This window comes from Aspergillus nidulans, chromosome VIII (assembly GCF_000011425.1).
Source record: "Aspergillus nidulans FGSC A4 chromosome VIII".
Classification (NCBI taxonomy): Eukaryota; Fungi; Ascomycota; class Eurotiomycetes; order Eurotiales; family Aspergillaceae; genus Aspergillus; species Aspergillus nidulans.
The window spans coordinates 1591271-1604057 of record NC_066264.1 but is presented as its reverse complement, the minus strand read 5'-3'; the positions used below and the strand labels follow the sequence as shown (position 1 = coordinate 1604057).

Here is a 12787-nt window from a genome sequence, read left to right as displayed (position 1 = left end):
AAACGACTTCTCTGTCAGTCAAGCCTTTCTCCCCCGTCTCATCGAATCACTCTTAGACGGGAGACTGAAGTCCACCACGAATTAAGACTATTCAGCATGCAGGCGCAACGACACCAAGGCCATGACACTGCAAGTGGCGTGGGGCCCAAGCTTGTGAACCGGCTGGAAGCTAGTAAATCCCCGTATGTGAGTACTCCAGACATCCCGTTTCTTCCGAAATATCTGTTCAGTCTAGTACTGACTCGTGGTCTTAGGTGAGGGCGCACAGGCATAATCCCGTAGCATGGCAACTATGGGATGCCGAAAGTATGGAGCTCGCTCGGCGACATAACCGGCTGATCTTCCTGAGCATTGGGTATTCGGCATGCCACTGTACGTCCCTGCTATTCTCCTGCAATTATTTAGAGCGGCTGCTGATATCTTCTAGGGTGTCATGTTATGGAGAAAGAGTCGTTCATGTCCCAAGAAGTGGCTTCAATTCTCAACGAATCATTTATTCCGATCAAAGTTGACCGAGAAGAGCGGCCTGATGTCGACGACATATACATGAACTATGTGCAAGCAACCACAGGATCCGGAGGCTGGCCGCTGAACGTTTTCCTAACACCCGATCTGGAGCCTGTCTTTGGCGGCACGTACTGGCCCGGTCCGAACGCGGCATCGTTGCTTGGCCCCGAAACTGTCAGCTTTATTGAGATTCTGGAGAAGCTGCGTGATGTCTGGCAGACTCAGCGGCAACGCTGCCTCGAAAGCGCAAAAGAGATCACAAAGCAGTTGAGGGAGTTCGCCGAAGAAGGCACACACACGTTTCAGGGTGATCAATCCGACGAAGACCTAGATGTTGAACTCCTAGAGGAGGCGTACCAGCACTTTGCATCCCGATACGATATAAACAATGGAGGATTCTCAAGGGCCCCGAAATTCCCCACGCCAGCCAATTTGAGCTTCCTGCTCCGTCTCGGAATCTACCCGAGCGCCGTGACTGATATTGTTGGGCAAGAGGAATGCGAAAACGCGACGGCAATGGCGGTCAGCACACTTATCAGTATGGCCCGCGGGGGTATACGAGATCACATTGGCCATGGGTTTGCGCGCTATAGTGTGACAGCGGACTGGTCGCTGCCTCACTTCGAAAAGATGTTATATGATCAAGCCCAACTCTTGGATGTCTACGCCGATGCATTCAAGATAACCCACAATCCCGAGTTTCTTGGTGCAGTATACGATCTGATAACGTATCTTACATCCGCCCCAATCCAGTCGACGACTGGCGGTTTCCACTCGTCCGAGGATGCCGACAGTCTACCAACCCCAAATGATACAGAGAAGCGGGAGGGCGCTTTCTACGTCTGGACTCTGAAGGAGCTGACTCAGGTTCTGGGGCCACGAGATGCCGGAGTTTGCGCTCGCCACTGGGGCGTTCTTTCTGATGGGAACATCGCACCTGAAAATGATCCGCATGACGAGTTTATGGACCAGAATGTCCTTTCCATTAAGGTCACACCGAGCAAGTTGGCTAAGGAGTTCGGTTTAGGAGAGGATGAGGTAGTGCGAATTATCAAATCAGGTAGGCAAAGGTTACGCGAGTATAGGGATAAAAATCGCGTACGGCCAGACCTTGACGACAAAATCATTGTAGCGTGGAACGGATTGGCGATTGGCGCTTTGGCCAAGTGCAGTGTTTTGTTTGAAGAAATCGATAGTTCAAAATCAGCCCAATGCAGGGAGGCGGCGGCCAAGGCAATCAACTTCATCAAGGAGACTCTATATGACAAAGCCACAGGTCAGCTCTGGCGGATTTACCGAGACGGAAGCAAAGGAACAACTCCAGGATTCGCAGAAGACTATGCTTTTCTGACTAGCGGTCTGCTGGATATGTACGAGGCGACATTTGACGACAGCTACTTGCAGTTTGCAGAACAGCTACAACGTACTTGGCCCTCTCATTCCCACGGCGTGTTCAGCAGCTTACTGACTTTTAAACAGGCTATCTCAATGAGAATTTCCTCGCATATGCAGGGTCGTCCCCAGCAGGCTACTACACCACTCCATCAACGTCAGCTCCAGGCTCCCCCGCTACTCTGTTGCGGCTAAAGACCGGTACCGAATCGGCCGTGCCATCAGTCAATGGAGTCATCGCGCGAAATCTCCTGCGCCTTTCAAGTATCCTCGAAGAGAACAGCTATCGTGTCCTCGCGCGGCAAACCTGCCAATCCTTCGCGGTGGAAATCCTCCAGCATCCGTTCCTTTTCGTTGGGCTCCTAGACGTAATCGTTGGATTGAATACAGGAACAAGGAACATTACAGCCGTAGTCGCCGCGGATTCAAGCCTAAGCACCTCAACCGAAGGAGGTACACCGACGTCGGCATGGGATGGCCTGGTTAAAAGAATTCGCGCTGAAGCGGGCCCAACGTTATCGACATCTTCAAACACGGTTGCAGCTTTAGTGGATGTCCGAAATTCGTCACAGGGAGTATCTACTGGAAATAAGTCTTCCTGGCTTCGCAGACGAAATCCGTTATTCAAGGACCTGAAGGCTGGGGACAAGAACTATTTGCTAATCTGTGAGGAAGGGCGTTGTCGCACAGTTAATTTATGATTGAGTGCATATTGAAAGTAGTTATATATACTCCCTAAAATATATGGAATAAACGAATTGGTGAATCTCACGATCTTGCGCATTAGTATATATATAACTGAAAGCACCACGGACACCAGGAAATAGTGTTCCCCTATGGTAAACCGGCCGGACATCGACAACGATCCCTCCAAAGCCTTCAAGATCATTCGCAAGTCATATCTATGATATAGTTCTATCTCATAATCTAGCTCGTGGCATTGGCGATACCTATGACTCGGCGCCGAATCTAAAGATGCTAGTATCGTGGCATTTCAACAGTCTCCCCAGCATGAGCGTGAACATAGGCCTCTAGGTCTTCCCTTCCTATACACCCTAACGCTTGCTAGAGACGCGAAAGAGAAGAGCCTTTCAGTGCACATTCAGTGATGTCAGCTTAACCTTAGTCGATGTGGTTAAGAAGTATTATATCCGCTGCCACAATCGTACTCAGCAATACCAGGACGGGCAGTATCAGCCATCTTAAGCAAGAATTTTTACTCTAGGTACATAAGGACCAATCAGCTTACACCGACTTGGGAAGACGGCTTTCCGCTCCAGCTCAACCTGTCACGGCTCGCTGAGAACGGCATCTGATATTCTGCCTCATGAACCGAAATCCCTTTTACGCGAAGCTAACCTGCCTTCTTTCATAACTAAAGAGCTTAGCGGGTCCAGAACAAGCGACTGGAACAAAAGAAATGATTTAAGGGCTCGCGTATGGTTATCGAATTGGACGAATGGATACTTTGGTATGGACCCTTGCAGATGGGTTGAGAATGTGAGGAGGCGCGCTAGAGAGAGGGTGCGAACCTCGGGACCTACAACCTCGAGAATCATGATGAAGAGAATAAAGGTTGGATAGACCCAGACTCCCGCTGAAAGCTCTTGGTCAATTGTCAGGGTGACGTGGAGAGGTTCGAGACTCGGCCCTCCAAGGGGAGCCGGGGGAGGGGGGTTCCTGATATAACAAGAACAGCGGCAGGCATTTTATGCCATAAGTGAGCTTGCAAACGATACTTCGAAGCTACTATCGATGCTAATAGCAGCAGAAAGTTCTCTTGGTGCCTACGGGCCTTGTTCCAACAACTGCTGGCCAGATACATAAATCTTCCTGTACAGTGGCAAAATATTGGCTCAGCCCGTCCCTTGGTAGAAGCACTGGGTACCTGAATGACCAAGCAAGTACCAAGTATTAAGTGCCCAATACCAGATATAGGGACCTGCCAGTCCACGGTAGGACGCGCAGAGCTTTTCTCTTGAACCCACGAAGAATCCTACCCACTGAAGGTGATTAAAAGCAGCCATACTGGAATGCCAGGATACCTGCCCATGGTATAGAGTGCAAAAGTTTTTCCGTCCAGTGCTCGAGAGACACTTTGTATACCCACAGCTATGGGAGCACGCGCACAGAACCAGAGGTCCTGGGAGTGAAATGCACTACCATTTTCTCGAATGGGTAAGTTGGGTTGTAAGTGGTTGTTTGTTTAGAGCTCTGTCCATGGTTTGCATCTATATCGATAGAATATCATCGTACACAAGCCGATGATAATATAATTCGGGAAATGCTCGGACCGGGATTTGGTGTAGGAACCTATGTTATCTACTGGTCTTTGATCTACTCGAATCAACAGCTGGTCGCAGTTAAAGTTATGCAGTGTAAGACTAAAGCCTACCACGTAGGTCCCTAGGCCAGGGAACCCAGGTCGTGGGAAATTGTACTGTTCGTAACCATACAAAACCTGCCCACCGCACAAGGATAAGCAAGTTAAAGACAGGAGTAGGACCGTCATTTGCTTTAGGCTTGCATTGCTTCGTGGCGCCGGAGATTAACCCGCGTCTTTGCTCTGACAAGTCACAGGAGGATGGGGAGACGCCACTGAGATATGTGGAGATACCGCGTACTCTGAGTATCTATTGAGTACTTGGTACAGGCCCAGCAGAGTCCAGAAGATCCACGCCCTTGTAGGTATATATGGCCCAGCCCTTGTGCTGGGCCTTTGAAAAGCCTGAAATGAAATGATGGGCCTTAGCGAGTTGGAGACTCATTTTGAACGTCTACTCTGAGGAAAATTCGACCCCAGCCTATCCGACTTGCCGAGCTGAGGGGCAGACGGACCGCTGGCTGCTGACCGTCTCGAAATTTCTGCCGCGGTCGTGAATCCAGACTGCAGTCCAGATTCTAGGCAGATATGGGGCTCATTCTCCCATTACGAATATTGCCGGGTTCCCGTAGTTGTGTTGATGATGAATCAAGCATCATCTGATTATGAAACATCGTATTTTATGTGGGATATGATGAGATCAGATGCGATATAGATAAGCGAGGGTGAGACAATCTAAAATGTGACAGTGATCAGAAGATACGGAATGCATGCACTGTACGCCCATACAGAAAATGCCAAGGATGTCACTGTCCATCGGTCCAGAGCTCCCGAGCACGAAATGAAGTCAAACAAAGCGTCCACAGCGTCCAGACTCGACAATCGTCGATGCTTCTGGAGCCAGGAGTGCGTAGGCGCCGATGGAGGGCGCCATGGAATTTAACGACCTTGCCCCTGAAGGGAGCACGATGGGGCCAATGACGGGGGCGCAGCAGTGGACACTTGAAACACCAAGGCGGCTGCCGAGTGCCAAGTTTTGGTGGTTAATCATTTTCACTCCCCTGAAATTAGTCTGGGTACTGGGTGGGACTGCTCCAAAATACGCCATACAAGCTATGTTCTAGAGATAGTCTTCTTTTCCCTCGTGAATGTGTCCAACTACAAATACCGTGAATCGATACCATAAACTATACCATGAACTGGTGCCATGTTAGATAACGTATCGGAATAAATACGCATTGAACAGAGTAACGCAAACCAAGGTATTTTTGGTATTCGTAGAACGGGACTGAACCGCGGGTAGCAAAAAAACAATGTTGTGCCGCGTGGCGTTTGATTGGTTGCAGGGCTTGTTCCTGAAACAAAGAGGCGTACCTGCATCTCGGTCGTGCCCGTTTTATATTCGACAGTACCGTTATATCTGGCTGGCTGGGATCCTAACGACCAGGCCTGCTCTAAGCGCTGTTACAATTGGGCCGGACCGTATGGTCGGTCGCGGTCCCATGCTGGCGTTGGGTAATGGCTGACCCAGGCTGGAGCATTGTTTCCCAGATTCAGGAATGTTTGGATAGTCGAGGATCTTCGGTATGTTAAAATTCGCTCAGAAAAAGGAGAACGTGCATTCCATGGTACTCTTCTCGTGGCTTCTGCAGTAGAAGAAACACGATGAAATAAAACAAAGCGCTTCCTCTCTTTTGACACAAGGATTATTCTTTTTAGAATCCTTGAAGAAGTCCCCGCCTGACAGAGTATACTATAAGATTTGTCTCGGCGTCCCGTCATTAAAGTCCTGAAGTATGGATTAATTTACGTTTGATTATCCCCAGCTAGATCTCTCGAGCCCCACTGCCCGCCGCGTCTGAGTGTCTCCTTTCCCAAGCAACGACCTCTTCACACCGTCACCTTCTTAACCTCCTTCATCTTCCTCTGCTTTCCTTGCCTTCCTCGCTCTCCCCCAATCTCTACCATCCCCAAGCTTCGCTCGCTCTCTCTCCGTCTCGGTGCACTTTTTCCACTCCTTAAAAAGTGCTCACGGGGCTGTCATTCCTTTGCAACAAACAATACACGGCTGGATCTCGTAACCCCCCTGCAACACCATCATCTCTGCAGTTGACCTGCACTAAAGCTAACAAGGACGTTACACTTGATTCATCCAGTTTGATTTGGGTGAATTCCAAGGTTGCTGTTCCGCTGTCATCAAACAACAAGTTAGTCGCTCGGGTTACTTCCTGGAGAAGTGTTCGATCGACCAGACAGTTGACCTGTACAAGCCTATCGACTACGCGTGAACCCTCCGCAAGTGCAATTACCAACCGTCCGTCATGAAGTATTCGATGATTCTGGGCGCCGCCCTGTGCGCCCTTGGTGCTATGGCCGAGGTGGAGCCTTCCTACGTGACTGAGTGGACGACGACCACTGTGACCGACTGGACTATCGTGACCATCACCAAGACCATCACTGTTACTCCTACATCGGCCGCGACGTCGACTACGACCTCGGTGCCCGAGCCTACTTCAGTTCCTGCGACTCAGGCCAAGGTTCAGGATACCGCTCCTGCGGCCGCCGCGGAGACGGAGGCTGCTGTTGAGAGCGTGTCGACTGCCGCCCCGTCAAGCACCGTTGAGTCTACCAGTACCGTGATCGCCGAGCAGCCTGAAGCCACCACCTGGTCCTCGGCCTGGTCCAGCACCTGGTCCACCACCCAGGCGGCTACCACTGAGACTGCCGCCCAGTCGACCGCTACCGCTTCGTCCACCCAGACTGCTGCCAATGCCTACCAGTCCAACGTCCTTTACAGCCACAACGTCCACCGTGCCAACCACTCTTCTCCCGATGTTGCCTGGTCCTCTGACCTCGAGTCAAGCGCCCAGGTTCTCGCCTCCCGTTGCGTTTATGAGCACGACACGTAAGACTTCCTTACAAACTCTCCCGTCTTTGACGGTTCAGTTGAACTAACAGCTTGTAGGAGCATTAACGGTGGCGGATACGGCCAGAACATTGGCTACGGTACCTCTGCTGATGAAGTTGCTGTCATGATCTCCAACTTGATGTATAACGATGAAATGGGTTACTTCGAGAACCTCTACGGACAAGCCACCCCAGACATGACCCTGTTCGAGAAATGGGGCCACTTCTCTCAGATCGTCTGGAAGGGAACCACCGAGGTCGGATGCGCCACTGTCGACTGCCCTAGCCTTGGCAACGTCGATTCCGCCTCGTCTGTCCCCTTCACTGTTTGCAACTACAGCCCTGCAGGTAAGTCGACCAACCGTTCTTGGTCTCTCACTCGATCTGACATGTACGCTTAGGAAACTACGACGGTGAATACGCCGACAATGTCCTGAAGCCCCTCGGTAACCCCGTGTGGTCTGCGTCATAAATCTGGAGCTATATGCACTCACTTTTGACGGGGTACTGCTTGTGCCTCGCTATATGGCAGTAGACTAGATGGCACTATCGCACTTAGGTTTAGTGATTAGTCGGTACCGCTTGAGCCGACTCGACTTTTCGTCTGTAGCTGGTGCTCCTTGCATACCTATCGTCGTGAGTACTGAATTCGATATATGACAATTGTGAGATTCGAATATTCTCTTTTGAACAGTCATTCCAACTTTCCTTCTCGTGGCTGTGGCTTCTCGGTGGAAACCGCATATTGCTTTTGCGCTTGTGTCAAGTCTCGTGCTTGTGAGACTCGAAGCTAGCGTTGTTTATCTTCTCTTCTATTGTGAATATTCTATCATCTTCGAGCTTGTCACCTGACAGGAATCCGATATTATTTCGTCTTCTCTCCACGTTGCTGCTCCCCTGCTTTGTGTGAATGGCGCCTGGATAGCGTGTTTCTGACCAAAAGATATGATGAACGTTCACATAACAAAACCTTTGGTAGTAGACTGTTTAAAAAATGAATCCTGTGGGCGGGCATGTTACGTTTACCACGAGTTGGGCTGCAAACGGCGAGTGTCGGTGATGTCATTCTTCCCCCCACAGTGTGCTCCCACATACCCACAAAACACGTGACCCCGAACAATCTCCCCGCATCCAATCCAAACGATTCACGGGCGACTCGAAGCCTCCCTTCGTCCGAGAAAGCTTCGTCCCATCGAGTGTCCATGGTCCAACGCGGTACGGAAGATCCTGCATATGGCCCAATTGCTAGTTTGCCATTCTTTGAAAAGAGTGACGCCGAGTGGACGACATTGGTTTCTTGGACGTCTAAGCAAATTCTAAGTTGCCGCCATTTCTGCTGACCAGACATCATTTCTACTTGACTGATTCTTTCACTTGCAGTCCTGCATCAATTACAGTGTACTCTGCCACAGAACTTAAGCCTCTAGTGCCGTTTCTCCGCGCATGATACCTACAGAGTAGAAGTCTCCGCGTGACATATTGCCACCACCCGCTCTACGATCACTACTCTCATATCTCCGCGCCTCAAGGCAAATCAAATTATATAATCTTCAGCCCGATCTAATCTTCGAACTCATCCACAATCTCACCTTTGGGATTCGATATTCTTCTGCTTATACCCCATACCGAGCGAACTCCGAACCTAGCTCTCTCGCTTGGCACTCGGCTTTATCCTACAATATATAGCTCTGGGCACAGCATCCGTTCCTCCGACAGAAACCCCAGCGGCTTGCTCCAACAGCGGACTTTGATCCACCTATCTGAAGGTTCTCGGCTCTCAATAAGCGTTTCACTATCACTTGTCTATAGTAAGCGTCCCTTCCTCCGTCCAAGGCGCTATTTCGCCCGTTATTCCGAGCCCATCCCCACTCTCCCCCGGCTTGCCCCCAGAGAACGGACCATCTTAAAGGCACCTATATCTTCATGCCATTGCCTTGATAAATGGGCTCTTTTCCTAGCATTCCCCTCCAGCGCAAACTGCTCCTCTGCTGTCTCACATATTGAGGGCAGCCTTTTTCTACAACCCTCGTGATTGCTCCTGTCATGAGATCTTGAGAACCCCATGCCCTCTTATTGTCTACAAGATTGCCATTACTTTTACCGAAGCGCCCTCCGTTTCCTCTCTATACCAACCTTTCTCGCCTGTCTCTACGCCTGATTTATTGCATCTTATTCGTTTCATTTATTTGGCAAGATGACTTATTCGTCGACCGCAGTCCGTCATTTTACCGCGCCCAAGCCGCTGGGATTGACGATGGAAGCTCCCCGCTCACATCCGGCTCCTGAGCCGAAGATAAAGCCTACCACAGTGGATGGAGGCTTGACGGATCAGGTTAAGACCAAGAGTGGTGGGATCACATTCGCACACCAAGACTCTCTGCCGAAGTTACCTATCCCGGATCTTGAGAGCACATGCAAGAAATATCTCGACGCTCTGTCGCCGCTGCAGACTCCTAAAGAGCAAGAAGAGACCAAGGCTGCTGTACGGGAGTTCCTCAAAGGCGAGGGTCCCGGCCTTCAAGAGCGGCTGCAGAAATATGCCACATCGCAAACGAGTTATATTGAACAATTCTGTACGTGAGCATAGTTGACTTCCTTCCAGCTTCTACGAAGTCTAAGCTAACAGTTATTCTAGGGTACGACTCCTATCTGAATTACGACAGTCCTGTCGTTCTCAACCTCAACCCCTTCTTCTTGCTGGAGGACGATCCAACACCTGCGAGAAACAACCAGCTGACTAGAGCGGCATCGCTGGTTGTTTCGGCCTTATCATTTGTGCGCGCTGTCAGACGGGAGGAGTTGCCTCCCGATACCGTTCGAGGTACGCCATTGTGCATGTATCAATATTCCCGGCTATTTGGTACTGCACGTGTTCCTACTGAGAATGGCTGCGTTATCAGCCAAGATCCCAAGTCAAAGCATATCGTTGTTATGTGCCGTGGTCAGTTCTACTGGTTTGACGTCCTCGACGAGAATCATGACCAAATCATGACAGAAAAGGATATCGCAATGAACCTTGAGGTTATTCTCGCTGATGCAGAACAAACCCCAATTCAAGAGGCGGCGAAGGGCGCCCTTGGAGTCCTCAGTACTGAAAACCGCAAGGTGTGGTCGGGATTGAGGGATATCCTAACCAAAGATGAGCATTCAATTAACGCTGAGGGCTTAAACATTGTGGATACTGCCCTATTTGTCCTCTGCCTGGATGACACCGAGCCTCATAACATGTCCGAGCTTTGCGCGAACATGCTCTGTGGTACGAACGTGGTGGAAAAGGGCGTTCAAGTGGGTACTTGCACGAACCGGTGGTACGACAAGCTGCAGATCATCGTGTGTAAGAATGGGAGTGCTGGAATCAATTTTGAGCACACTGGTGTTGACGGACATACTGTTCTTCGCTTCGCGAGTGACGTCTACACGGACACGATTCTTCGCTTTGCACGAACCATCAACGGCCAGGCTCCCAGCTTGTGGGCAACCACTAGCCCTGACCCGTCCAAACGACACCCTCGAAGCTTCGGTGACGTTAGCCCGACCCCCAGAAAATTAGAATGGGACATGTTGCCTGAGCTTAGCATTGCTATCCGGTTTGCCGAATCGCATCTCGCAGATCTTCTTCAGCAGCATGAATTCCAAGTGCTTGATTTCAAGGGATTCGGAAAGAACTTTATTACCTCAATGGGATTCTCACCGGACGCATTCGTCCAGATGGCGTTCCAGGCGGCTTACTACGGGCTTTACGGACAAGTGGTAAATACCTATGAACCAGCAATGACCAAGGCTTTCCTGCATGGACGGACCGAAGCCATTCGATCTGTCACCAATGAAGCCCTCGACTTCGTGAAGACATTTTGGGCTGAAAACCCTGCTGAGGATAAGGTGAATGCCCTTCGAAAGGCTACTGAGAAGCACTCGGCAATCACGAAGGAATGCTCCAAGGGACAAGGACAGGACCGCCACCTCTATGCTCTTTACACCCTGTGGCAGCGACAATTCGACGAAGCCCCTAGCTCCCGGAACAACAGCGTCGATGAAGCGTCGAACGGGTACACGAGTCCTGCTGAGATCGACTCCATCGCTGGGTCTCCTCTATCCCCGTCCTCTGTATCTGAGGTGGATGGGTTGTCATCCACTGGCAGCTATGGCCGGGCTATGCGTAATTTGCCTCCCACTCCCGCCATCTTCAGCGACCCCGGCTGGGACAAGATCAACAACACAATTCTTTCCACTTCAAACTGTGGCAACCCCTGCTTGCGGCATTTCGGCTTCGGCCCAACATCTGCAGACGGATTCGGCATTGGCTACATTATCAAGGACGACTCAATCTCAATTTGCGCCTCATCTAAGCACCGCCAAACCGCGCGTCTCATGCAGACACTTGAGTTGTACCTGCTTGAGATCCGCAAGTTGCTGCGCGCGACTGTCCACAAGCCGTCCAGCCCGCGGACCAGCCGCGCTCGTGAAATGGAGATGATTGCCGAGCGGGTCCAGCGTGATCAACGCCGGGGTCGTATTGTCCGCACAGACGCGGGCCATCTGCGGGCCGGTACCGAGACGCCCACGACGGACAGCGGGGACATGGACGATGATGGCATGGGCGGATGTAAGTTACCATTCTCTCTTTGTTTATATCGGCACTAATCAAGATCTAGATGGTTTCTTTGATGCAGGGATGCTCCTGCATGCGCTCAAGGGGCTCAACGTGGATCGCGAGCGGGGTGGCGACAAGACCCCTCGACGACGGTTCGTTGGCAAGAAGCTACGGTTGAATGAATATTGATTTGGATGATATTTTGGATGTCTACATTTTGCATTTAGATACGTTGGATCATGATCTGGGCCATGTCTTGTGATTTTAGCCGAATTGAATATTGCATATCTTGGATTTATCTGTTGTACAAAAATGCTTGTATGTATTGTAGATCAGCTTTTAACCCCTATCAAAACCACAAGGCTAAGAATGCAGATGCCGGGATTGGCGACAAACAGCTAGCTGTAATGTAATATATCAAGCCTTCTCGCCGAATGAACCTACCTGTGCGAATCGAGCTAGCTAGCCGACATGCATACATGGCCATGCACACGATCCATTGAGGAAACAGAGCGTTGGCGGGGCGCACGCAGGATCGAGTATTGACTACTAAGGTGTCCGTGCTGCATGCACTCTGTATGTGTGCTCCATACTCAGTAGCAAAAGACAAATCATAACTTCTTAAGCTAAGTTGTTTAAATGTTCCGCAACGCAAATGCGGTGCGATAAGACAATGTTACTGGTAGAGAGTAGACTAAGAAGCGAGTAAGGAGCTGCATGGGCCCATGGGCTGGCTTTTCAGTTGAGAAAATGCCTTTAGGCGAACTCACGACCCAGCCGTGGACAGACCGATAGGCACTTTTGTGACTCTTTCCAGAAGCCTTTGCCGCCGGCCCGGGTAGACAACTAGCCAATGAGATTAAGCAATGAGATCATACCATGCCGGGCATATTCTCCTCCTTGTGACCCCATGAGTCTTAGCGTTGGCATTATCATTTAGTCAATAATACGGGTTTCATCTCATGGAGTGAGACTGTCAAGAAAGCCCCAGGCCGTCTGGATCGACTCATGCTCCTTCGTCTTCCTGGCTCAGGTATGTTAACTATGGTTAGGCACACCGCCCGGCA

At 50.5% G+C, this 12787-nt stretch overlaps 3 protein-coding genes across 3 annotated transcripts, besides 1 other annotated feature; all 3 read left to right on the top strand.

The window, feature by feature from the left end:
* Positions 1 to 12787: part of a sequence feature (contig 1.16 792..451587(-1)) that runs on past both edges of the window.
* Positions 97 to 2606, top strand: ANIA_01057 (thioredoxin domain-containing protein; the record flags this gene model as incomplete). The annotated part of the gene is made up of 4 exons (XM_653569.2): positions 97 to 186; positions 255 to 372; positions 428 to 1930; positions 1987 to 2606. The coding sequence occupies 4 exons, from the start codon at positions 97 to 99 to the stop codon at positions 2598 to 2600; spliced, it is 2325 nt and encodes a 774-aa protein (XP_658661.1). The 3' UTR covers positions 2601 to 2606.
* On the top strand, positions 6191 to 7776 carry ANIA_01058 (CAP domain-containing protein). The gene is made up of 3 exons (XM_653570.2): positions 6191 to 7127; positions 7188 to 7477; positions 7531 to 7776. The coding sequence occupies exons 1-3, from the start codon at positions 6544 to 6546 to the stop codon at positions 7599 to 7601; spliced, it is 945 nt and encodes a 314-aa protein (XP_658662.1). The 5' UTR covers positions 6191 to 6543; the 3' UTR covers positions 7602 to 7776.
* Positions 9324 to 11909, top strand: ANIA_01059 (carnitine O-acetyltransferase facC; the record flags this gene model as incomplete). The annotated part of the gene is made up of 3 exons (XM_653571.2): positions 9324 to 9702; positions 9765 to 11732; positions 11782 to 11909. The coding sequence occupies 3 exons, from the start codon at positions 9324 to 9326 to the stop codon at positions 11907 to 11909; spliced, it is 2475 nt and encodes an 824-aa protein (XP_658663.2).